We start from the raw sequence: 27,938 nt of genomic DNA, 5'->3' as shown, positions 1-27,938 counted from the left end.
CGAATAAACAGTCTACAGAATAGGAAAAATTTTTCTAGCTATATACCCGACAGAGGTTTGTTCTGTAGAATATATAGGAACTCAGGTATCTAGATCCCTCATAATTAAAGACTCCAGAGTCAGGATACAATATAAGAATTCAAACAAGACCGATGGATACATGCTAATAAACCAAACAATGAAATGAATAAATGTGCTAATGAAATGACCAGGAGGGTCTCAGTGATGAAGCAGTCATAGCCAACAAACATATGAAACAATATTCAACATCACTGGCCACCAGAGAACTCAAATAAAATTCACAATGAGACCCCATTTCACCCTGGTCAAAAAAGCCGGGTAACAAGTGCTGGCGGGGATGTGGAAAAATGGAAACTCAGCACTGGGGATGGAAACTCGACTGGAAACTATGGAAATCAGCTTGAGAGTCACTTTAGAGAAAGCTAAAAATGGGTCCTCTTCTGAATGGCCTGGGAGTTTCCCTAAAACACCCCCATTCAAACCCTGCATTTTTGTTGAGGTTTATTCTCTAAAAATAGTGATAATATGTAGACATAAGAAGATCCCCTAGAGAGGTGTGAAATGTCCAGACTTGATCATTACTGCCCTGACATGTTATTTACAGCGAGGCCAGGAGTGAGTCTCACCTCATTTTTCAAGGTTACAGCTGAACAGAGACATCTCAAGGGTGGGAGTCGGCAGACAAATCACGCAGGCGATGGGGCAGAAGGCACAGTGGTTTTATTTGGCAATCAACCTAAGCAGCAACGCCATGGAAATCGCTAGCCATTCCTCTGAGTCAATGCCCTTCCCACCCACCACTTCTGCTTTCTAATTACTGTTTTATAAAACAAAATAAACTTCCAAGTTCATCTCACTTGAACCCCCAAAACAAAAGATACAGAAAACAGAGAGTTAAGCAACATTAGATTTGTGATACAGATTCGAATTGTTTCCTGTGTTGTGTCAAGGTCATCTTTACACTATTTTAAGGTCGATGGGGAAATAGATGTCTCTTCTTCCATTTCCTCTTTAGTGAAGCGAAGCATCCAGTGGGAGCAACTAATGACACACAAGACCTAACACACAGGAAGCAGACACCACGAGAGACGTATGTGCAGCTCTGTGAAGTGCAATTCTCTGTGAGGAACCCCCCTGAGGCACAGTTATCATGGGAGCATGTATGTGTCTTGTATGAAGCCAGATGCTATGAACTCTCCTTAAACCTCAATGATTATAAAGCAAATAAGGCAGATCTTCCTGCAGGGCTGCATCGCAAGAACTGCAGCAGTAGCAGCGGCGGCAGCATGCAATGAGACTGGACACGGGCACAGTGCCTTCATTTCTCTGCTACAGATGTGGCCTGGATGTGAGGGTTTGGTGGTCATGACTGCAGTTTCGCATTAGGCATTAGGTGTCCTCGACGTGGGGTTTGCTGAGAGTGAGCACAGGTTTGCATTATGGGTTCTGTGTGCTCATCAGATGGTGTCTGCGATAACGTTTTACAAAGCAACTGAGCGTTATTACAAAATACACATGTGATCCGAAATGAGAGGATGCCTTCCTCCCGTGAAAAAGACGTCGATAAGGTTTGGGAAACAATAGCACACTTGACCTAAACCAGGAAAACCTCAATAGTCAGCGCTTTCTATCCAATTATTTGAAGTTTTTTTTTCAATTATTTGAAGTTTAAACATTTTAAATTAAGTTTATTTTAAAATGTCCAAAGTTGAACCTCTAAGTATTTTTGTCTATGACTAGTTCAAGACACCTAGATTTAAAAAACAAACAAACAAGCAAAAAATTTCCCTAGTATTAACTAGAAAAAAGAAGAGTCTATTTAATGTGAAAAGAAAGGTAAATCCTGAGACTTTGCAGGAATGTTTCAGTGACTACAGATATGAATGAACCCTCTTCTCACTGTGGAGTCCGAAAGTCCTCTCCTGAGGAAATCTTCCTGCTTTCTGAACCAAGATGAGAAGCAAGGGCATTGGCCATGTTGACACAGACTGCAGAACGCAGCCTTCTGGGTCCTGTCTTTATGACTACCGGACTACGGGCTGCATTTCTCGTAACCCACATGATAAGTTTTGGTCGTGGTTGTCCATTAGATCTCCTGTTTTGGACCAGTTTCAGTGAAGCAAACTAAACGGCTCCCAAGGAAAGTTTGGGCAGTGACTTCCCCGTCTTTTGATATTTCCAGCTGTTCATTTTTCTTGTGGAGGTCCAGGAGAAAGGAGGGAAGGGGTGGCAGTCCAGGAAGTTGGGGTCACAGCAGTTTTAGGGCCCCAAAGAAGGTACCATCTCCGTCTCTGGAGATCTGCGCGTTCTCTCGAGGTATTGCGAGCTGAATCTCATCCCCTTCTTCCAATCTCGCTATGCCTAGGAGAGAGGGAGTTGACAAGAGTTCTCAGTGGTCGCCACTTAACAGGGCACATTACAGGAAGCTATCGTATAGCGTCAACGTGAGCATTCATGCTTCCCCCACAGTGGACCTCTCATATGGATTGCTCATAATTCTGTTAGCTTTTAAATTAAGTAAAATGAGGAAATTAGGAGAAGAAACAACAGATTCCAGCAGACGTGTGTCCACTGTGCACAGAGAGGGATTCTGGTGGCAAATGTCAAGGTCACACAGGTCAAACCTTGTTCTTGGAGAGACAATCATATCGTAATGGGTGGCAGTGGCTTAATTTCGCTACTAAAGGAAACTTTTAATAATATTAAAAATATGAAATTATGTGTGTGATATAAATAGATAGATAAATAGATGATAGATAGACAGACAGACAGTCCTAACTACACCCTTTTGTAGCTCGAAAGAAGCCTAACATTATGGGAGCCCCTTTTTATTAATTTTATTAGTTATTATCTAGTAAGAATGCATGTATTGTATGGACACAGGTCACAGCACGCATGTGAAGGTCAGAGGGCAATTTTGTGGAGCTGGTTTCTCCCTTTCCACCTTTTCACAGGTTCTGGGATCAAACTCAGATTGCCATGCTTGCATGGCAAGGGACTGAGCCATCTCACTAGTGATTATAAATTTAAACCTGCTACACACTGAGTTAAAATTCAGCCCAGGTCACAGAGTGAGACTCTGTCTCAAAAGGCCAAAAATAAACAAATAGCTAGAAAGTAAAACCCTTATTTAATTTCAATCTATACTGTTTAATAGTTTTTCTCTGAACCCAGGTTTCTGGTTTGACAGTTCCTTCCCACCATCTATACTTTGGATTTCCTTAAATGACCATGGTTATCTTTATGATCAAAAGAAAATAATAAACTCCTTGATGATAGAGATGCCTGTTTGTGCCTAGTTTATAACAATGTATTCTGTGACTAGTTTATAACAATGTATTCTGTGCCTAGTTTATAACAATGTATTCTGTGCCTAGTTTATAACAATGTATTCTGTGGCTTGGAAGTGTGAAATCCTGCACAGGAACCTCAATCTGTCTATCAAGTAACCAACACAGACCAACAGGGCTCCACAGACATGCTGCGCACGGTGTTTATGTGTTTCAAAACTGGCAAAGCATGAACAGATTAGTTACCTTATGAGTGTACAAGGTGTGAAAAGAGATCAGAGCATGTGTGTGGCAATCTTTGGCTGCCCTGGATACTGGGCATGATGTACTACTGTGGCCAGGGCTACGGCAAACACTGCCAGCTCTAGAAATGGGTGTACATGGGCTATAGGTTCCTATCCCAAATCCCAACCCTGAGTTATCCGCTACCTTAGTTCTTCTGGGCTGTAAAATCAGCTGTGGCATTCTTCCCTACAAGAAGCCTATTCAACTTATCAACATATCAATTACTCATCCTCGTATATACAAGGTTCCTCGATGCCATGCTGGGTGTCTCAAGCTCACCACCTGAGGTTGGGCAGGTTCATGTGGGGTCATATGACAAACTCAGCATTAAAGTAACAAGCCTGAAACTTCTTGGAGTTGGTTCTCATGCACAGCGCTCACCTGCTGACCCTGATACGTGTCTTCAAGATCAAAAGAGTTACCCTTTAAAAAGTAAGGAGCCTGGGGAGTTCATCGGAATCCACCCACGGGAAGATTTGGAATGTTTCGGAAGTGTTAACCGAGACATTTTATAGCAAGTAGGAACAACAGAGTAAAGAGGCTTTTTTATTCATAAGTATTTTTGTAATATCAAAATGCTGGTCAGCGGTGGTCACAGACGCCTATGAAAATGAGGGACTTCCAACACGACAGACTTCCTCCTGACCACTGACATCACTGGAGGCTGCAGATCTGGTATGGCACGGCCTCTGGGACGGAGCTGTGTTCTCTTCTGCTTCCAGCTGATTTATTGGACGTTTGTTTGTAAAGGCCTTTGAAATACTTTACAGGCATTTCACAATCCTGGGTTTCACGTGGCTGTTTGCTTGTAACCATCTGAGACTAAAGACATTCTTTGGGTTCTGAATAGATTTGTCAAGACGAGTAGAGAGAAATGCACGCGCATAAGAGGAAAACAGTTTTCTAAAACCAGCGTCAATGAATTTGAAATGAAATGAAGAAAATGCTGGCAATTCCAGTGTGAACAGGCTGGAACTGATAGTCTACCTTCCTACTTGCCCCCGTGTTTCCCTGAGCTCAAGGCAAGGCTGCTGCTGCGATTTTGTCTTCACAACTAGCCATGCACCCAAGGCCACCTGTTTAACCATGAGAATGAAGCCAGCCATTCTGCAATGCGCCCTTCCTTGCACTCAGGACTGACCAGAGTCATTATTTCCTCCACATGCTACACTGTGGGGCCAGACCTTGCTGTAGCTGGAGGCTGGGGCACTTAGGAGCAGCTGTGCTACTCCTGCGGATCGGATTTTCCCTGATGAGAAGGTTACAAGGGTTAGGAAGCCTGACTGACAGGTGGTGAAGCAGCCAGAGACCTGAGCAGGAAAAGGAAACCCAGAGGTGTCTCAGGTCTTTATCTCTGACAGTGCGTGGACATTGTTTCTGTTGCTGGTCTTATACACAATGGAAGAAAAGCCACCTTAGAATCGTCCCTCTGCAGCTGTGGTGGCCTGCACAGGACCAGAATAAGACTGGAACCCTCAGCTTTGCTTCATGGACTAGGGAGGGGCTCATGAAGCTGATGGGGGGTTCCCCTCTGTATGCTGTGAATATGTTTTATTGCCATTGGTTAATAAAGAAGCTGCTTTTGGCCAATAGCTTAAAAGAGTGAAGTCAGGCAGAAAATCTGAATAGAGATGTAGAGAGAGAGGGAGTAGGTGGAGTCCGGGAGACGCCATGTAGCTGCCAACAGAGACAAACACCCTGGAACTTTACAGGTAAATCATGAGTCTCATGGTAAAATAAAAAATAATAGGAATAGGTTAATTTAAGATAGAAGAGTTAGTTAATAAGAAGCCAAGCAGTGTTTTAATTAATATAGTTTCTGTGTGATTATTTCAGGTCTGGGCAGCAGGGGAACAACCAGCCTTTGCTGACATGAAGCCACACCTCTCCCTGAGAGACTATCTACAGCTTCTAGAGAAGGGGCGTCATTTTCTTCAGTGGTGTAACTACTACAAAGCTGCCCAGAATCCTGACCTCCCTCCCACACTCATGATGCAACTGTGATTAATTAATCTCAATGGGCTAACCCAGAAGGAGACAGGAAAGCCAGAGAGGGCTTGTTTAGAAGAAGGGGCACCAAAGGGGAAGGTGGTTAAGGAATTGCAACAGTGATAAAAAAAAAAAGGACTAAAATCATTACAGACAGGCACAAATTCTCACACAAGAGAAGAAAAATAAGAATTGCTTGAATGTAAAACTCTGTGACATTCCTTCTTAATTCTTTAAAACACATTTATTTCATTTAATTACTTTTCATGTGTATTGGTATTTTTCCTGTGTGAATATATGTGTACTATGCATGGACAATGCCCAAGGAGACCAGAAGAGGGTGTCAGGACCCCTAGGAATGGGAATTCCAGGCAGTTGTGAGCTGCCATATGGGTGCTGAGAATCGAGCCTGGGTCCTCTGGAAAAGTAGTAAATGCTCTTCTCTGCTGAGTTCTCTCTTCAGCCCTAATTCCTTCTTAATTTTTATAAAATGGTTTGACCATAATGATATTTTCTCAGTTAACACAGACTATCGCAAAATAAACACCACAGTCTACAACAGAAGGTCTTTCCATTAAGATCACAAAGCACCACTATTTGGGAACCAGATACCCCTATCACCGTCTACCTTGTTCTGCTAAGCAAGTCTTAGGACAGCTACCTACCAGCTGAGTAGCAGGAATTGTTGGGTAGTGTTCTTGGCATATTCTGAATACATCGGAACAGGGTCACCAGGCTCAGCTCATCCCCAAAGACATGCACTTTTTTCCTCTGGATGAGATGCCCCATGGCAAAGATGGTATCTGTGTATAGAACCTGAGAAACAAGCCAGGACGTCATCAGATGTGCAAGCCTGTGAAAACGCCAGACCAGGGAGGCTGAGGGAAGGATTGGCCCTACCTGGCTGTAGATGAAGAAGTAACCCGTTTGCTTCACCACGATCTTGTTCTCTCTCTCCTCCAGTGCGCTTCCTCTTTTAAAGCTGAGAAGCCATGGAACAAATGTGTAAGATCCTGCAGTAGAGAGAGTTCCCCGTAAGAAAGCAAGCTGAGCCGCGCGGGGGTGGTGCATGCCTTTCACCCCAGCACTCTCTGTGAGTTCAAAGCCAGCCTGGTCTACAGACTGGATTCCAGGACAGACTCCAAAGCTACAGAGAAAACCTGTCTCAAAAAAACCAAAAACAAAAAGAAAGCAAACCAAGAAAAGCAGTTTTCCCTTTTTCCTTGCACCAAATTTGAAACAGCACACCATCTATTCTTAAAAAATATAAATGGAAGAAGAAAAACTCTTCTTCCTTGGGCTATCTGCCACCACATATTTTAGCATGGGCAACCTTGGATGCAGGTGCCTAACAGACCTCACTCCACAGGAATGTCTGGCCTTTCATTCCTTGTTTTGTATACTGGCTATTTCCTTATAAAGGCCAGTTTGGGTGGGGAGGCCAGGAGGAGAGAATGGACGGTCCTCTGCACAGCACACGGAGAGGAGCGTCCTCTTCCATCTTCCAAGCAGTAAAAAAAAATGTAACAAAATGTGTCTGGAGGAAGTAACTCTACCCCTGACCTGGCGGTAGAACATAACTAGGAAAGGCAGACATCCACTGAGATGTACCCCATTCTGGGAAGGTTCCCAGAGTCCAACAAACACGCTGGAGGGAGTTCTGTTCAGTCCAGGGACATTTCCTTAATCCTATCCAGAGTGACAGGAAGATGGTGTGCTCGCAGCTGTCCTGAAGGTAGACAGGAAAGTTAGACAGAGCAGTCAGCAAGCAAACCAAGCCACTGGGCCAGAATGGAGCAGGGTGCTTCCTAGACCTCACACCCAGGGAGGGAGCACCAGCACCATTTCCGAGGAAAAGCTTACTCATGCAGGAGTGTGCACAGCTGCAGCAGGCAGACAGAGGCATTAGGCTGGACCTCCACGCCAGATAAGGAGAAGAGATCGAAATTAAATGAAGGGAAGCAATGGGCAGAATCAGGGGGACGGCATAGTGAGGACAGAACAGTAAGCAATGCCGTGCTGTGAGCCTAAACATGCCAGAACATTCTTGCACAGTGGGAAATAGTAGTGAGTCAGTCTTAAAACCTCACCCCTGTCAGCCAAAAAAAAAAAAAAAAAAAAAAAACCAGTGGGGTGGGGGAGTCAAAGGCCAATCAAATGAGTCCCAAAGAAACACTGTATTCACATTTATATCCCTGTGTCTGTCTCCCAGGTTCAGCCACACTGTGACAAAGGACAGGGTACCCTTCTTTTCTACAGCCACATGGTATCCATTGCCTCACAGCCCACATCACCATCACCCATCCGTCTGCTGATGGACGTCAAGTTGCTTTCTTGGCTGCTGTGATAGGAGCTGCCATGAACTTGGGAGAACAGGTGTCTCTTTAGCATATTGATTTAGTTTTCTTTATCTATAAACCCGTAAGTGGGATTGACTGCTAAATCATACTGTAGTCCTACTTTTAATTTTTTGGGGGCCTCCAAATTTTTTTTCTACAATGGCTGTACGAATTTATATTCGCAATTAAAATAAGGCTCTTACCAGGAAAAAAAGACTAAAAAGAATTACATATTTTCTGAAAATTCTAAAGAAGTTAAAAAAAACCAAAACATCAGTACTAAAACAAGGCAGATGCCCTTGTGAATTCAGGTCATCGTGAATATGATTAACAGGCGCTAAGTCAGCTCCTCAAGCCAGCATCACTATAGACAGATGGGGTGGGGAAAAGATGCTGGGGCGGCTGGGGATGTGGGCAGGGAGGTGAGGGTGCTGTAGGTGAGCAGATAGGTACAGAATCATCCTGGGTCCTCTTTGAATTCAGCCTGTCTGGGTGCACTCACTCACTGGGGTTTCTTCTGTTGCTCCCAAGAGCAGTGTGCCCCAGAGGACTGATCACCACACTTTCTTCTCAAGAGAGAATTTCAAGAATTTTCTTAAAGGGAAATCCCTCCATGCTAATGAAGATAACAGATTCAAGAAACAGAGGTCCTATCCATTGTAAATAGTAAAGGCAAGTGCCGTGATATCTCATTTGTATTTTAATAAATAAAGCTTGCCTGAAAGTTCATAGAGTAAGGCAGCCACACTGATCAGCCTTACAGACCAGGCAGTGGTGGCACACACCTTCAATCCCAGTAACCACACTAGTTCTCCATAGAAACCAGGTGGTGGTGGTGCACGCCTTTAATCCCAGCCCTAGAGAGGCATACGAGATGGGAGGAGACGGCTCACACAGAGTCTCATTCTGAGATTCCTGGAAGCAGGATCACCATTTCTGACTGAGGTGGAGGTGAGAGCCAGTGGCTGACTGTTTTGCTTTTCTGCCCTTCAGGTTGAACTCCAATATCTGTCTCTAGGCTTTTATTAACCGTGCTATAGGCCAGTCCACTTTACTGTTCACGTGCAACATAATCCCAGTGAAAATTCTGTAATGAGTCAGTTTTCATTTTCTTAAAATGACATGATGTATCCAAAGTGTTCTTAAACACTCCGTGCTGAGGAACCTAAGGAAGAATTAATATACAGATGGGCATAGGGCGTACATCTCTTAGTCCCCAGACTGAGAGTTCAAGGACAGCCTGGTCTATTGTAGCATGTTCCAGGACAGTCAGGGTTACATAGAGAGACCCTGTCTCAAACAAACAAACAAAAATTGTTGCTACAGAATACAAAAACTGATTATGTAGAAGTGGGTTACTTTCACGAATTATTTAAAATTCCAGGTTACAACCCATCACTGTAGCAACGTCACAATGGCGTAACCTTGAGACCGGTCACATCATGTACACAGCAAGAGAAGGGAACAATAAATGAATGCATGGTTTTTGCATCCTCAACGGAATGTTTAAATTTCTTCATTCTTATTCAGTTCAGGGAATGATGCTGCTTGCATGGAGCTGCGTCTTTCCACATCATGTAGACAATCCCTCACTGATACGCTCTTCCCAAGTACTTCTGGGTGTTTCTAGTTGACAATTAAAGCTAATCACCCCCCAACAGCTGACCTTTGGGCTCTGTGCCAGCAGGAGATGACAGTAGAGGTCAGATAATTAGTGTGAGGAGAATGCTCAAGCATAAAGCCCAGTTGTAAAGGTCAGGGGGAACAGCTGCATTTTACTTCAGGTTTCTAGTGTTTATGACAAATAACTATGAAGACTAGGATGATGGAAAGTATTTGTCAGATTGACTGCAGAGACAGCAGGACAGACTTCATCAATGTGGTGTGTGTATAGATGTAAAGATAGATAGATGGATGATAGATGGATGGATGGATGGATGGATGGATGGATGGATGGATGGATAGATGGGTGGGTGGATGGATGGATAGATGGGTGGGTGTGTGGGTGGATGGATGGATAGATGGGTGGATGGATGGATAGATGGGTGGGTGGATGGGTGGATGGATGGATGGATGGATGGATGGATAGATGGATGCATGGATGGATGATGGATGGGTGGGTAGATGGGTGGATAAATGAGTGTGTGGATGGGTGTATGGATGGGTGGCTGTGGATGGATGGGTGGCTGTGGATGGATGGGTGAGTAGATGGTTGGATAAATGGGTGGGAAGATGTATGTATGTATGTATATATGGACGGATGGATGGATAGATGGGTGGTAAGATGGATGGATGGGTAGATGGATGGATGGGTGGATGGATGAAAAGCAACTGAATAAACACTTATGCTGACAATGTCACAATAAACCACAGAAGAGTCTGCGGTGGGTGGGGTATGTCATTTTCAGAATCAACATATTATGATTTCCAAACTGTCTAATTTTCAAGAATATGTCAAAAGGCACACAAATATATAAGGAAATCATGAACCAACCACAAGAGAGAAAAACTTTAACAAAAACCCTCCCTGGAAAAGGCCAGACACTGAACTATTGGACATGTTTATGCAACCGAAGGAAACCGGGATGGTGACATATAAACAAACTTCCAAAGACTTCCTCAAATTCTTCTAAAAAAAAAAAAAAAGACAGAATAGTCACTAACTCATGATGTGGAATCAACCTGGTACCGAAGCCAGAAACCACAGGAACTCCACACCACACACTAATCATGAGTGTAAGTCCAGCACTCCTGGGCATGATGCTAAGATCAGGGGCAGGACTCTTATTACTGCTGCCCAGAACTGCTCTGGAATTCTAGATCAAACAGCTAGGAGACAAAGTGAGCAGAAGAAAAGGCATCCAGTTGGAAGAAGTAAAGTAGAACCATTTATATTCACACAAAACAGGGATCTAGGGAACTGATATCAAACCCACCAGAACTAACTAATGAATTTAACTTAGTTGCTCCATAGAGTCTCTTTCTCCAAGAGGGAAAAATGTAGACTTGAATAATACAATTCCATCTTTACAATCATTTGTTATCCACTGAGTTCATGTCTTCCCCAAACCCATATGCTATGTCCTACATCTCAGTGATGTTGGGAGGGAGGCAGAGCTTCCATGGGTTATTATACCACAAAGGTTCAATCCTCACCATTGATCCTGGTGTGAGTTACTCTTGACTCTCCTACCATCGTGCAAGGTCACAATTAATGGGAAATGGAGGAGGAATGAATCTAGGGAGGGGGGAAGTGGGGAGATGGGAGAATTGGAGGGAGGGGAAACTTCAGTTGGGATATATTGTATGAGAGAAGAATTAGAAAAAAGAAAATAAAGAAAAGACAGACACCACAGAGAACAATTGTATGTTTAACAGATCTCCTGGCAACTGGCTTTAGACTTTTCTAGCCCCCAGTGTTGTAAGAAAACAAACTGTTGTGTAAACAATCCAGTCTACGGTTATTTACTATATCTACCTGAACTAACACTGAATTCAAATAAATAAAATGCCTAAGAATAAATTCACTCAATATATTAACATGTGTGATAGAAGTTATAAAATATTGCTAACCACAGGAGACATAATAAATGAGGAGATGCCGCACATCCATGGAGGATAACCCTTTAGTGTCACTAACATGGCATTATTAAGTGATGCTGTCCAGACAGTCAGCACAGCTTCTTGACCAACGCAGTGGCTCTTTCTCTAACTGGAAAAGTCCACCTGAAGTTCATTTATTATTGACAAAGATACTTGAGTGTTGTAGGGCAAGGGCTGCTTGTTCATCCCAGCTGCCCAGAACCAAAATAAGCACACCGAAACTGCATTAATTAAAACACTGCTTGGCCCATTTGCTTTATTAATCTGCATATTGTCACATGGTAGTGGCTTACCAAGAAAGATTTGGCATGTCTTTCTTTGGCAGCTCCATGGTGTCTTTGTTTTTTACTCAGTCTTTTTTTCTTTAAGCATTTAGTTTTGTCTTCCCCACCTACCTAAGTTTAGCTCTATCAACTAGGCCAAAGAAGTTTCTTTATTAACCAATGAAAGCAACACAAACAGAAGGAACTCCTACACCACTTGAGTCTCTGCAACAGTCTTTAAAAGGACACGCCATGTCGAAGAGCTAACTCTCGAAACTTCAGAATTTAACAAGAAGCAACAGTAGGCAAAATACTGTCATGTTCTGTCACAAATGTAGGCTTATAACTCAACAGAATATTGAGTACAGAAATAAAGCCACAATTATAGTCCCAACTGGAGCTCTCCAAGGGTCCACGCCTATGCAGCCCTCTCAACAAGTGATGCTAGAATAACTGAATATCTAAATATTATGGGTGATGTTGTGCCACTGTCCAGAACATAGGCAAGACTGACAAAAATGATCCAGTGGCTTCAGAGTAGAAACAAGTGACCTGCATGTGAACATGTACGGTCATGAGGAAGAAGCAAGGGAGTCAACCGTACTGCTGAGTTTGTTGACATATTCAGCAACAGTAATGTCCAAAGCATGAGAAACAAAAGAGAAACCAATAAAGAAATTGGATTTTATCGATTTAATATTTCTGACCAATGTAATAACCCAATGGCTATAATTCCAGCACTCAGGAGCTATCTCAAGCTTCATGACTAGGCACTGTCTCAATAAAATAAAAGAATAAAAAACAGATAATCTTCAAAGTAGGGGAAAATATTTGCAAATCAAGCACTTTTTAAAGGGTTTGTCATCTACAATACAATTTCATATCTCAACAGGATAAAAAGAAAAACAATTTCAATTAAAAAGTGTAGAGATTCAAGAATTTTGAATAGATATTTTTTAAAAAGATAACCAAAAATTCAATAAGAATTTGGAGTGATGCCTAAGATCAGAACTCTTAAAGGAGATGTAAGTCAGTACTAAAATGAGGCCTTTCATAGGAAAGCAACAACAACAAATAAATCACATTTTGGTTAGCCCCCTTCTACTCATTCATCCCCCATGTCTGTGTTTAAACCATATCCTGTGGTTATCAGGAAAAACCTGTAGAACGTGTTAAAATATGACTTTACATCAACCCAAAAGTCAATGTCAACAGGTAACTCTCCCGTCTTCGCCACCGCCTACCTGACCCTTGCATTGCTGCATTTGAAAAATGCTTTGACTTGTGGCTTTCCTCTGCTCTGTAGCTATAGAAATGTCATAAAGCTTTCTATATCTGAGCATTCCTCAGGGAAACCTGAATCTGGGCTTCTGGTCCATCGTCACTCAATCATGGAATAAGAATAAATGTGAATTCCTTTTGAGCGGCTTTGGATGAGCAGATCATAGTCATAGCAGAAGGTGAGCAAATCGGATGAAAATCATCCATCTCTCTGGACTCTCCAGCATGAACGAGACTTCACCTAAGACCCCAGTGATACACTAAGCAATGAGATAAAAATATGTTATCTGTTTGGAAAAGACTCGCTTGCCCCTTGCAAGGAGCAGTGGCTTGTGGGATGCCCTTTCCTCTCACGTGGGTCTGCCGGCCTCCTCACTAAGATGCCAGTGCACGCCACACTTAGATACCCTTCTCATGTATTTGTTTCTGTTCTCGGATGGCCTGCCAAGACCAGCCAATGCAGGCAAAAGGCCACGAAGTTCTGACAGTGGCCCAGGCCTGCATCCCTGTGTCTATAGCATAAAGGCACAGAAAATACAATGTTGTATGTGGATTTGGGTTATTCCCCCTTTGACAAATGTGAGCAGCAATTCTTTCCCAAGCACTGTTTTAACGGCTTCAGTTCTGAGGCTGTTCTGGCTTGAGTTCTACTCTTCGGGAGTCAGTTGCTAATTTCTGAGCTCTGCAAACATGAAACAGAAAGCTATAAACAATGATAACTTTCAGATGGTCTGGTATTTGTTTGGCATTTAACACCATTAAAATTATGTAGAAAAGTATAAATGCCAAACAGCACCGAGACTCACCACAAAGGTCAACCTGTACTCATTGGCCCTGGTTTGTTTCTCCATCCTGGTCACCAAATGTGGTCTCAAACTCCAACTGTGGCCCAGGACTCAGAAATCCCCATGCCCTGCCTCCCAGCCACCCACTAACATTCCTTACCTATTGATTTATGGGGTTTCCCTCTTTTTTTCTTTTCTCCCCATTAGTAGTCAAACATCATCAAAATTAAACGCATGCGTGTTTTCTTCAATACAGACATTCTGGTATCCTCAGAGGTCCAGTCATTGTATGTTCTTAGTCAGTACATGCAGAATGAACAACTCGATCAGCAGATGAGTGGACGGCGTGGTACATGTAATGGAATTTTTCTTCAGCAGTAAGTTAAATGAAATTTTTACATTCACAGGAAAATGGATGGAACCAGAGGTCACTGCCTTAAGTAAAACACAGACCCAGAAAGGCAAAAGATGCATGATTCTGGCGTGCGTGTGTGGCATGTATATGCAGTCACGTGTGCATAGGTGTGTGTGCATGTGTTCACATGCATGTGTGTATGCATGTGTGTCAAATGTATGAGACTCCAAGTGAGGAGGAGGGCTATAGGAAGGGAGAGGAAGACAAGTAGAGACATAGGTGGCAAGAAAACTGAAGGGAGGAGGGAGATCAAGCAAGTGGGGGATAAGGGAGGAATAAAGGGGTGATGGCAAAGGACAATGACACACAGGACACACGTGTGTCAAAGTCACTATGGAGGGAACTCGTCTCTTCGTGCCCTGACGAAAGGTTAACTGAAGATAAGACATACAGACCAGATGGATCATTCCTTTCTTGAACGTTTTTGCTCACCGATTATTTTGCATGCTCAAAAGCCGTGACATATCAATGTTCCCCAAAGATTTTACTTTTCAGGCTGCTGCTGCACGCAAGAGTGGCCTGGTCACATGACTCTGTGAAAAATGGGACTGAAAGATTTTGCTGGAGCAGCAATGTGATAAAGAGTCTGCAAAATACTGGAAGGAGCAGCAAGCTGCTTCCAAGGGGTTTATCAACAGAGCCCTTGTGTCAAGACTTTCCTCTGGGTCAAAATCGTGGGTGGAGCCATTTGGGAAATGGGCTGAAAAGTGGATTCTTGTGTCTGACCACTATTAGAGAAAATACTGGGTTTTTTTTTTCTAAAATTAAAACTAGCAAAACTTCAAGGAAGCAAAAATCAAATTGAAAGCATGCCACTCTTAAGAGTAAATAATCCATCATCAAGTACTTGGTGGACATGGAAAATGGATAAAACTAGAGCTTTTAGGACATGGTAGCCTCGTTTCCATCTCCTAAGGAAATCCCCAGCCAAGGATCACAGACAGACACACGAAGACAGTCATGTGTCTCTGCACAAGACAACACTGCCCCGGACAATAAAAGCAAAACTCAATTTTCTCCACTCACTGTGTTATTACACTAGTCCGTGTGTTTATTCCCTAATCACTTCGAAAAGGCTCATGTTATAGGAAGCCTGGAGGGTGGCTGACGGCAGCTGCAGTTGAAACACTACGTTAGACTTGAACCTTACAAGCGTAAGCCACACTGGACTGAATCCTAAGCAGACACAGAGCAGGCCGGTCATTACCTTTTCGTATGGTCGGCGTGGCACTGTCTGCAATCAGTTGCAGACAGTCTTGAGTGACTGAAAAGCAAAAACACAAGGTTTTAGTCATTGGCAGAAACAGCAAGGCCACAAAGGAGATGGGGATGCTCAGCCTGCCTCCCCAGAAGCACTACGTTTCTCTCAGCTTATGGAATGGCACCCTTAAGAGTCTTGGTGAAATCTGCCCACTTGCCGGAATCTAAACACCCAGAGTTATTGACACCCGAGGTGATCCTTCCGTGTTTTAGGAATGCAGTGAACAGCCGTCTGTACCCTCCCATCTGAGCTCCTTTGGAATATTTCTAAGGCAGATTTATTCATTTTTGTGTTTTCTTTTTATTATATTTTAATATTTCAAACAACTTCTAAATTTAAATATATTTTGGTCATCTTCTCCTTTCCCAATTCCTTCCAGATCTTCTTCCCCTTCCTACCCACCAAACTTTAATTTCTTTCTCAAAAAAAACAAAACAACACACACATAAACTTAATACAAGAAGAGCCCTCAAAAATGAAGAAAACAAACTAAAACAACACCCAAAGAACAACAACTACAAAACAAACAAAAAACACACCAACTTTAACCAAATAAAAGAACACACACACACACACACACAAAAACAAAAACCTGTGGAGACCATTATCTGTTGGCAACCACTCCTGAACATGAGGTCTGCCCCAGTGGTTGATAAATCCCGTGTCACTTGGTTGAAGAAAACAGATCTTCCCTCACCCAGCAGGGATAAGTGACAGTTCATTGTTATTTTTTTTTGCCTTTGTGGCTATGTATTCATTCATTCATTCATTCATTCTTTTTTAAAAAGTATAACAAAATAAAATATAATATGATAAAACAAAAGCTATCTAATTTAAGTTAGACAAGACAAAACAACAAAAGGAAAAGAGGCCAAGAAAAGGCATAAGAATCACAGACCCCCTTGCTCGCACACTCAGAAATCCCTAAAACACCAACCTGGGTGCTGTGACGCTGAGGACCTAGTGCAGACCTGTTCGGGTTCTTTGTTTTTCGTACACTTTGTATACTTGAAAAGTTAGATTTATGAGGATTTCTAAGATAATTCTCATTAAAGATTCTAACATTAAATGGAGAACTGCTCCCAGAAATACTACTTTTGCCCTGACTGAAAGAGAAATAACTGTCAGAGTTTACTGAGTGATTGAAGTAGTAAATGCCATCCCAAGCCTTGTTGTACTGGGAGGCTAGCATTAGAGAGTGCTGGCAGCTGGTTCAGAGCCTCAGGGATGCCGGGGATGGGACCAGAGTTTAGAGTTTGTCTAATTCTATAGCCAAAGTCAAGTTTTTGGCAGAATATTTTGGATAGAAGGGGAAAAAACACCTTAAAATACAAAATAAGAGTTTTGTAAGGCTGCACACACAGTCCGTGAGATCCCCTGGAATCATCAGGTCCAACCACGCATGTCCAAGGAGCAAATAACACCGCTAAATAACGGAAATGGCCCAAAACAGAAGCAGGGCCTTTCTCTTGATGTGTAAGGAGAACAGTGAGACACAATAAAGTCCTGTGCAAGTGCAAGTCCTAAAGCTAAGCATGCATTAAAAAAAAAGTATTGGGAGACAGAAGCTGCGTGATTTCTATGCATCCCATGTATGTCCAGGCTGCATAGTGAGACCTACCCTCTCAAATAAAGCTAATAATAAAACTTCTTATTCAGATATATACATTGTACACTGACTTCCATAAAGTAATGTTTATTCAGTGTATGATGTACTCTGACAATATTCAGCCCTCGTCACCCTCTCCTATGCCCTCCTGTGAGCCCATCTCCTCTTCCCAATTAGCCCCCATTCTGCTTATACACATATGCTGGCGTGTGTGTGTGTGTGTGTGTGTGTGTGTGTGCATTAACACTGTATGTTCCACACACAAAAGAAAATATGGCATTCATCTCTGCGGGGGCCTGGCTTGGTTTTCTCAGCACGGTGATCGATCTTTATTTCTGCCTCTTGCATATGACACTATTTTGCTCTTCGTGGCTGAATAAAACTCCCCTGTATACATCTGAGCATAAGGAAAGTGTAGTTTAGAATTCTGCTGTAGAGGAGGGCTTTAGTTTGATGGAAACAGTACTCGATGCCCCCGTCTTCTTGATGAATGTGCTGGTTGTGTTAGGAACTGGTCATGGTTAGGGAATGGTTGCCACCTCTCAGTGTTGAATCAAAAATGTTCTTACATTTGAAACTTGATAAAAGTAATAATGAACTAATCTTGGGCCGTCAAGCACAAATTGTTAAAGGGCAATCATATAGAAAAGAATATTAAGAAATCTTCCTTTGGTATTTAAAAGTGAAAATACAACATTAAAATACAATTTCCTTATAACTACAAAGCGTGTGTGTGTGTGTGTTTCAACACAGGGTTTCTCTGTGTAGCACCAGCTGTCCTAAAACTCCCTCTGCAGACCAGGCTGGCCTCGAACTCAGAGATCCTCCTGCCTCTGCTTCCTAGTGCAGATTAAAGGTCAGCACTTCCCAGCTCTAGCCTCTATTTCTGTTCTTGGACCACTCTGATTGCCCCAGGGATAGCAAAGCCACTGGAAGGCACTGGGGCTTAGGGAGTAGCATCCACACACTATAATTGCTGCAGAGAATTGTTTGTTTCGGTCTTTTTCCTCTCCTGGAGATGAAGGTAACCAGGCCTGTGCTGGAAGGCTCCAGTGCACAGCTGAAAACGTGGAGACACTCGGCAGCAGACTGAGTAGCTATGAATAAGGGCAGCTGGGAAGAAAGGAAGAACTGTGTCTACAGCCCTGGAGCCCGAACTACAGAGAATTCAGGCAAGTTGCACAAAACATTTGAATTTGTTGTTAATTTTCCCACAGGTTGTTCTTAGGTGGTTGCTGTTCATAAGGGGATACCACAGGTTACAGGGGCAGCGCTTGTGCCAAGGGAGCGTACATGGCTCTCATTCTTGCCTCACACTGGAAAGGAGGGTGTTAAACAAAAACAAAGGCAAATTGCCGAATTTCTAAGCTTTCCGTTGTTGTGGTAGTGCTGAGTGTGTGTGTGTGTGTGTGTGTGTGTGTGTGTGTGTGTGTGTGCGCGCGCAAGACACCTGAACGAAGCAATGCTGATGAAATCTTTACATTTCTACCCTGCATAGAGCATCCGCAGAGCAACACTGTCTGCAGCATGAGCACTGTGATCTTAGCAGAATCCACTCAGACAACCCGGAACATGCTAGAAAGCCACTGGTAGAGCATGACCTAATTACTGAAGCTAAGGAAGGCCGGATGCATCAACTTCCTACTGCAATCCCTCTTCCCTGGCTGTCTCTAGTGTTTGTGTCCTGCCTAGCATATCTGTTGAAACCTACCACCAACCTGGGAGGAAAAGATCATCATTTAATTCTAGCCAAACCTAGATACGACTCAGCTATAGCCTACACATTGAAAAAACTTTATCGGGTAGCATGAGAAATCTAACCCCTTTAGTAAAAAATTTATTTCAAGAACTGCTCCCTGGAGAAGAAAATCGGCTCCCAAGCTAGCAATTCAGTAACAGCTCCTCAGCTGCATCCACCCAAGCGTGTGGATTTGTCAACGGTGCTTCGTCTAGAGAAAGTCTTCGGGCCCTTTGAATACATTTGTTTTCTTGTAAGAGATTTGAAATCTATCATTACACTTTCCCAATTCTTTTATGAGAGTCATCCAATACAGCTCTTATTTTATAATATCTATAGTTGGACAGCAAAAGCTTTGCTGCACAGTGAACCAAACTCAGGTGACTGTAGTGTTTCCCAGCAGTGTAGATACCGAGCCACAGCATTTTAAAGACACACGTCTAGTGAAGGAAACAGATTCTGGTGACAAGTGAAAGTCATCCACAGTGTTGTACTATGTTCTTCATGGTCTCAGCACTTCCTGGATTTAACAAATACCTTCTCCTCCCATACAACCGAAATTAAATAAGAAGCTTAACCTGGTTTCCTTCTCAGCTAACCTGGTGCTACTCAGTAAAGTCTCTCTGAGCCACAAGAAGATATTTCCCATGGTCTACTTCTGGAAATTATGTCATAACTATATACAAAACCAGGATAACTGACCCTCAGATTACAATTTAGATCTCAAGAGTACTTACTCATTATATTTCTAAAAGACAAAGCGCACTAGTGAAGAAAATAGTTTACAAACAAAATTCCCGAAGCATGAACACAACTGCCCCCACTTAGTATCGGTGCAAGGAGAGCTGACACTCTTCAAGTCAGGACTCTGAAACAGGCCTCATAGGGAGAGCCTGTCTCTATGGATAAAACCTCCCATTGGCAATATAACATCTACACGCTTTTTAGTTGAGAGAATTTGAAACTCATGATTTGAAAAATGAAGGAAGTCACTAACGCCTGCTGCTGTTTTCTGTGTCGGAATCAAACCCCTTGGAGCTGAGTCTGCTTGGCTGTCGGTTACTTTAACAACGCTAAGTCTAATATGAGCAAAGTAAGTAATGTCATTGTGGATGGTTATGGCTGGTTCACGTGAAAAATGTCACACGTGGAGCTTTTGTCCTGCAACGTAAATTTTCCAGTGTGTCATGACAATACTTTGGCAATCACAGGAAGCACAGAGGAAACTCAGACTTGAAGGGGGAAAAAGAACACGGTGACAGATGAACACCCACATAACTCGGCACTTCTTCCTGCCTATAATCACGAACAACTCAGGACATTTTTCTGCATCCTATTTCACTTAGTTCCCTTAAGTTAGACTGTTGAGTACATTTTCCAAGCCTATATAATCCTCAATCCCCACTGAACTATTCTTGGCCATGGTTGGGATAATTGCAGAAGCTGTCTATTCCTGCTTATGAAGTAAAAGTCTGTATTTGAAAATAATTACTGATTCCTCAAATAACTAACTGGTCTTGTTGTTTTCGTTATTGCCAAGGAGACAGACATCACGTGGTAGAATCATAGCACACTGTCAGTTGTGGAGATCACACAGCTTCTATAACTGAAAAGCTGAACGTACAACCAGTAGATAGCGAATTCAGACACTCCTTCTATCACTGATCTTGTAGTGTTATCAAAACCAAATAATTTTGAAACTTGCAGGTGGTTTGTAGTAAATGTAAGGAGCTCACTTATGTGATTGCTAACTTATTATTTTAGACTTTGTGGTAACTGTTCAGTTCCTCCAGCCGATCTTGGCTTTATTCGACTCTTCTAAAATGTGTTATCTCTCCTGGGAATATTCACAAAGAAATCTAGTGCAGCAGACTGCACAGAAGTGCACATATTTGTGTTTATTACACAGCTAAGCTGTAGAATTCAGCCTTCCTGTTCATCCAAAAATGAACATTAAAGATGTGGTAAGTATATACAATGAAGTTTTCTTCAGGCATAAAGCAAATCGTGTCACTTTCAGGAAAATGAATGAAGTATGACAGAATCAGGACGACAAGTGTGCCTGTTTGCTCACAGATTTGGAATCTACTTTTTTACATGTGGCATGATGTGCACAACACACACACATGACACACAACACACACGACATACAACACACATGACATACAACACACACGACACGTAACACACACGACACGTAACACACATGACATGTCACACACATGACACATAAAACACATAACACACGACACACATGACACGCAACACGCATGACACGCAACACACATGACATGCGACACACATGACACACATGTCATATGACACGCATGACACGTAACACACATGACACATAACGCACATGACACGCAACACACATGACATATACCACACATAACACACATGACACATGACACGCGACACACATGACACATGACACGCATGACATATGGCACATATGCCATATGACACACATGACACATAACACATATGACATATAGCACATATGGCATGATGCGCACAACACACATGACACATGGCACAGATGACAAATAATAACACACATGACATATGACACATAGACGCATAACACATATGACATATAACACATATGGCATGATGCGCACAACACACACGACACATGGCACACATGACAAATAATCACACACATGACATATGACAGATACGACATATAGCACACACGATGCATAACACACATGATATATGACACACATGATATATGACATATATGACATATAACACACATGACATATAGCACACATGACATGTAACACATGGCATATAACGCATGACATATAACGCACATGGCATATAACGCATGACATATAACGCACATGACATATAACACATATGGCATGATGTGTACAACACACACGACACATAACACACATGACATATAACAACACACATGACATATGACACATATGACATATAGCACATACGATATATGACACACATGATATGTGCCACACATGGCGTATGACACACATGACATATAACGCATACGACATATAACACGTATGACATATAACACACATGGTATATAACACATATGACACATAACACATATGGCATGATGTGTACAACACACACATATGACATATAACACACAGTCACACAAACACACAGAACACAAAAGGAAATGGGGGGTTACTTGGAGAGAGGAAGGAACCCACACAGTGTTGCATGGCAAAATGTTTTCTGGGGCGACACAACACACATGTCTGCTTGTGGTGCCAGCTTTCTTCATTCTCCCCAGTTCAGAGCGCCCCCCCCCCGGCCAGCTATGGTGCCACTCAGAGTAGTCTGGATCTCCTACATAAATGGACGAACGAGACCCCCTCCCAGGACAGTCCCACACAGAGGCCATCCCACAGGCCAGCCCGCCTTGGCCCGTTCCTCAAAGTCTCTCTCCTCACGTGACTCCAGTCATGTCAATCTGACTGCCACAACTAACCTCCATGTCAGCTTACAGTTATTAATACAAACAACATACCATTTGAAATTATGAAAGCAACTGTTGAAATTTGAAAGCAATTATTCACACCTGAAAATTACAAAAGCTAAAACCCTGAGGAGATATTGAATGTTCAAGGGAGGTAGGAAGCCTTCCTCCAGCCTCCTGCATGGATCTGATACTCAGAAAGTTCTCTTATCTAGTTTTCAACATACTGACCATTTCCAGTATTATAACAACAGATTACATGTATGAGTCATTCATTTTCTCTGTATATTTCACCACCATGAATGACTCTGGAGAACACACGCAATGCTGCATTTGGCTGAGCTGACTGCCCTGGCTTCTTGGCTCTTATTTCCCAAAACTTTGGGTTCAATCAGAACAGGGTTCAGAGATTTGGTTATCAGATCTGTAATCTTAATTTTAAAGAGAGTTTTGGAAATTGAACAGATTCCAGCTCTTGCAACACCCTCTCACAGGGTGGGAGGGAGGTAAGGGGAGTCTTAGCCATGAAGCAGAGGAGAGGAAGAAAAAAAATTAAGAGAAGAATGGGTCAAAGATCACCTAGCAGCAGCCAGCTCTTCTAGGAAGGAGCCCGCCCTTGCCGGGTAGGAGGCTCAAGTTCACCTAACTGGTGGAGGTTCTACACTGCATTCCTTCACAGACATGGTGCAGCCTGCAGGTCACAGCTACACCAGAAAAGATCAGCCAACACCGGACATTTCCAATGTAGCAGATAGTACAACTTTCCTTCACTGGATGGGATTATGGAGATCAAGAAAGGCCACTCAAAAAGAGTTTCAGCATGTCTTATTTTTAATATGAACCCTTTATCCAAGGAAACTGTCACGTTACAATATTGGGTGTTACGTTTGTGCTGTTCTCAAATTTCTAAATTTTAGGGTTGTCAAATGCAGGGCAGCGTGCTGGATGGACCCTGAACTCCCAAGTCACTTCTGGTGAATTCCCAGAGGAGTATTAGCCTGGGTTTCTTCTTGGGGTCTGGTGCCACATAGTGGAGCTGCTTAGAGGTATCCCCAAGGCTCTGAATAAACCTATATAATTCAGAACCAATTCGAAACTGAGAAATCCGTATAAAAATAATTAGAAAACAAAACAAAGCAGATTGGCCCAAGTTGCCCAGTAATTATTTGGAGACGTGGTTGTGAATGCTGAGCCGCTGCAGTGTTTGCACTCCTGATCTTTCGAGCCTTGAGGTGCGTGCACCCTGGCTTATGTCTCTGAGATGTTCTTGTTTCCACCACTGCTTTGCCTCTGCCACTGAAGCAGGTTTGATAAGTGTTACCCACACAATAATCAACGCAGTAACTTGGAAAGAATTTTGTCTTTCTAGAATCTAAAACAGATAATCTCCCCACAGGGAATTAAACCTGGAGTGCTGTGCTGTGTCAAGGAACCGCCACCCCCTCAGGTTCACTACGCTGCTGAGTGCCGGGACAGAACTCACTGGGCAGCCCAAGACAGCCTGGAATTTCTGATCCTCTTTCCTTGGCTCCAGAGTAGCTAGGAGGTCAGCCCCATGGCACAAGCTCTGCTCACCAAGTGTTTTGTTTGGCAGCAAGCTGTTTGAAAGAATTCACCTTCCTTAGGAGCTAAAGATGATTTTGTTTGGATTGTGGAATGGATAGAAATCAAAGACCGTGAGGGCTCAAAGCCCAGACCACTGTGGAACATGAGTAAGGAAACGGATTATGTAACGTTTTCCAATCATATTGCCTTAGATTTTTTTCTAAAATTCAGAGTCTTTCCAAACACATTTAAGGGATTAAAAGCGAACTGTCGTCTATGATAAAATATTTGGCAATTTTTTAATCCTGGATTTCCCCACATTTCTGTTTGTTATACTTTAATAAAAAATGACCTTATAAAATACATTAAGATTAATAAAATGTAAATTGAGATTCAAAATAACTGATTAAAAACAAAATTCATCCCAAGACACTAAATTTTAAGTTTAAGTCAATGTAATATTTGCCCCCGGAGGACTTGGAGGGTTGGCAATCTGACTGTCGTTCCCTTCTCTGTTGGGAGATCAGGCTGCAGATACCAGAGGCTCAGAGACAGGCACAGCAGTTCACATGTAAGAGCCTTGATGGACACTCTGAAAGCAAAAGGAGCTCCCCAAGGTTAATAAGCCCTACAGAAAACAAATCAGAACAAGAATGTGTAACAAAAATTTATAAAAATGCATACAATTTTCTCAATTAAAAAAAAAAGACAGGAACTCTACTAAATACCAGTTGAAAACCCTTGTGTTTCAGATAGCCTTCATGTATGTGTGGGCAACCATCTGGTAACTGATAACAAAACAAGTTTCCCTCTTCAAAAGGATAGTACAAAACACAGTTCATACTTTTGTTGTCAGGGAACACTGGCATTTCCCTCCTGAGACTCATATATACAACCTTGGATTTATGAATGTAAGAAAAATACATGTGAACAAAATATGATAGATTTATGTACATGTGTGTTTATAAAATACATTGACAATATATTATTCTCTCAATTGTACAAATTTTAATTAATTCCCCCCCAATTGTATCAATCTGAAATATTTGGATGCATAAAATCACACATCTGTAAAATGTGCAAACAGGAGGATTTAAAAAAATACAGCATTACAGAACCCTAGTCTCTCTCTCTCTCTTTTTCTCTTTTTCCTTTTTATCCCTTGTTTCTCTGGAACTCTCTAAATAGATCAGGCTGGTCTTGAACTCACAAATATCTGCCTGCCTTTATTCCCAAGTGTTGGGATTGAAAACATGTATCACAATTCTCTGCTATTATTTTATCCTTTAAAGCTCTTGAGATGAGTCTATGTCCTCTTTAGAATAGTGAAGTTGTGGTTTGTTTTCAAAACCAGTCTTTAGAAGCCAGAAAGGATGGCAGCGAGACCACTGTGGCATCCTGACCTGAATACACACTGACGTCCATTAAAATGAGGATGGTTACAAACGTTTGCTTGTGACAAGAGTCTGGAGGGGAAATGAAGAGAGGAGGAAGTGATAGCAACAGGAGAGGAATTTACACAACAGAAGTCAAAGGATTGATGTGTTAACTGCAAAGGACCTGGAATCCTGACAAAAACCACTGGCTACTGATGGAGCCTGGGCAAATGTACTTTAACCTGATAAACCAGAGGAAACGAAAATCTTTTTGATATATATGCAACATTTCTGTACAGATTTGAAGGAAACATAAGATTCCATAAATATTTTTACATCAATGCCAAAATTGTATAAAAATTAGGATAACCAATTAATAAAAATTAGCAAATATAAAACTAAAAATAAAGAAGATAAAACAAAAACATGGAAAATATTTGTAATTAGTAAACAGGGTCTGTATCCAAATAAATGTGAGAAGCTATTTGAAGCCATAAAAATATCAAGATGAAGGTGTAAAGATGACGATGTGCGGAAACCTGCGTCCCGAAGACTTCAGAGTACCCTGAACGATGGATGTATGATTCAACAGAAACAAGAGATACACAAAAATTATGCATCAAGTATCATAGTAATAATTAAAATTGGTGAGAACATCTAAATTAAACAAAATACAGCAGAGTGTACGTCCTGCTTCTGCTTCACCATAGTACAAGTACTGCTGATGATGTGAGATTATTGCACACATGATATGCAATATCATGTATGATATATGAGACGTGATATATGGGACCCTATCACATGCTCTGTAATTACCTGCTCTTATTCCATGCCTTGTAGTCTATGTACTGAACTTAAACCTGCCATGGCATATGTGTTACTATTATACACAAGTGCAGTATATATGTTGTGATTGTTTCAGCAAAAAATGAGGTAGCTCGTGCTACATACAGTAAAATTCAAATTTGTGGAAGATTTTCGAATGTAATGTAATATTCGCATACTCTTTGGCATAGTACTTAGCAGTTCAATAATTTTTGTTGTTTATATGACTTTTGTAATGTTTAACTCCGGCTATCAGGTAAAATGTTTTCATCTGAATAAAAGGTGTTAACAGCAAGGGTGTGTTAAAGTGTGCTGTTAACGAACACGGATTGCTGCTGTTTCCCTCCTGAAGCAATGAGAATAGATCTTTTTATTAAACTCCCAACTCGAAATGCTAGGGAGTGGCCGGAGAATCACTGAAGTCACTAGGGAGTGATTGCACGGAAATTATACTGCCTACAGAAGGGTGTGCGCTAGAGTCTTTGCTGTCTCCGTGTTGTGCACTCCCTTGGGAAAGGCTTCTTGACTGGGATGCAGGTGTACACGTCACTCTGCAGGGACAGGAAGAGCTCTTCCGCTGCTGCTGAGCACAGTATCTAACAGTGCACCCTTGTCCATCATCTCCCACAGGGCACAAACGTCCTGCTTTCCTCACACCCTGCTCATTGGAGGACCAGGCAGGCACTTCATGCAGCGGCTGCAGGTGTGCGCAGCCCCAGCTCCTAATTGCTACACCCCAGCCATACCTGTTTCCTCCGGATTCTCGAAAGCGCGTCTGTTCCTGTGGCCGAAGCTGGAGTTGTGGGCTCGCGCAGCTGCCGGTGCCAGGAGCTAAGAAGAGAGACACCCACCAGGTTATTGGACGTGCAGGGGAGAGCAGCAGCGCGCCTGGGGCTCCCTGCCCAGCAGAGGAGGAGTGAACTCACTTTGGCTCCTGCGGGGGCCCCTGGAGCCCCTGGGGCGGCCGGTGCTGCTGCAGCCCGGTAGCGCTGCAGTTCCGCGCGCAGGCTCATCAGGTCAGCTTGCAGGGCAGCAAACCGGTACAAGGACATCACCGTGAGGCTGCTGGACAACAGGGCCAGCAGGAGAGTTGCAGTCAGCAGCCTTCCATCCCTGCAGATCCTAACCCAGGCGCACTCCTTCTGCGGAGTGATGGAAACACCCCCTACTTTCATTTCTTCTCCTTTCTCAGGGCAAAACGAAGGGCGCGGTGGCTGGGTCTCTGCAGACTCATCCATTCCACGACGAGCACGTTGAAGGTCTGTGCCTTTGGAGTAAGAGACCACAGGGGTGGGTCATTTCCTGTCATCTGTGTCTGTGGAGGCTCCCCTAGGAGCGCTCTCCTGACTTTCTCTGTTCTCCATCTTTTGCTATCCTGAAGTAGGTTCTCTGGCTCTGTCCTTCCATGGATTGCTCAATCGGCCTTCCTGATTTCACTTTCAGTTTTTGTAAGATTTTTCATGCCACCTCCTGCTGCGGGTGATGTGGGGCCTCTGACATGGCTGGGTGGGGGGAACTTGGGGTTCAGACTGGCTCACTCCAGACAGAACTTTTAACAAGAGGCTATTGAAGGTGCTTTCCCTTCTGCATATTCTTGAGAACTCTGTCTGCTTGGGCTGCATGGTTCTAGGGAAGGGGAAAAGGACACCAAAGGCCCACTGGTGTAATAAAAAATAATTAATGTGCAAGTCAGATAAGCTCAGTGCTTGAGCAGAAAACTGCACTTGGCTGCAGGACAACGAAGTTAACAGCTCCCCAGTGGGAGAGGAAATGAAGTGCCGTAGAGCACTCTGAGCTCCGCTCCAACTTCTCCGCTCTCATTTTGACAGTGCAATAAAGAGCCTGCGAGT

At 42.7% G+C, this 27,938-nt stretch overlaps 1 protein-coding gene across 2 annotated transcripts; it reads right to left on the bottom strand.

Annotated features, from left to right (window-relative positions):
- Nucleotides 1–724: 724 nt before the first annotated feature.
- On the bottom strand, nt 725–27,504 carry Tnfsf13b (TNF superfamily member 13b). Of its 2 annotated transcripts, XM_075986131.1 has the most exons (6): nt 27,015–27,504; nt 26,835–26,919; nt 15,479–15,535; nt 6,486–6,598; nt 6,251–6,401; nt 725–2,382 (listed from the first exon to the last, which is right to left on the bottom strand). In XM_075986131.1, exons 1-6 carry the CDS (start codon nt 27,324–27,326, stop codon nt 2,270–2,272), a joined length of 831 nt encoding a protein of 276 aa, XP_075842246.1. In that variant the 5' UTR covers nt 27,327–27,504; the 3' UTR covers nt 725–2,269. The 2 variants fall into 2 exon arrangements, with proteins under 2 accessions (XP_075842246.1, XP_075842247.1); XM_075986132.1 differs by lacking the exon at nt 15,479–15,535.
- Nucleotides 27,505–27,938: the final 434 nt, after the last annotated feature.

Source organism: Microtus pennsylvanicus, chromosome 9, assembly GCF_037038515.1.
Source record: "Microtus pennsylvanicus isolate mMicPen1 chromosome 9, mMicPen1.hap1, whole genome shotgun sequence".
Taxonomy (NCBI): domain Eukaryota; kingdom Metazoa; phylum Chordata; class Mammalia; order Rodentia; family Cricetidae; genus Microtus; species Microtus pennsylvanicus.
The sequence above is the reverse complement of the archived record's forward strand: the minus strand, read 5'-3'. Positions and strand labels throughout refer to the sequence as shown.

Coding starts and splice junctions, on each gene's coding strand:
- Tnfsf13b (XM_075986131.1), bottom strand. CDS start 27,326: ATGGATGAGTCTGCAGAGACCCAGCCACCGCGCCCTTCGTTTTGCCCT. Junction 6,599..15,478: donor CACGCCGACCATACGAAAAG/GTAATGACCGGC, acceptor TCTCTACTGCAG/GATCTTACACATTTGTTCCA. Junction 6,402..6,485: donor ACTTCTTCATCTACAGCCAG/GTAGGGCCAATC, acceptor CTTGTTTCTCAG/GTTCTATACACAGATACCAT.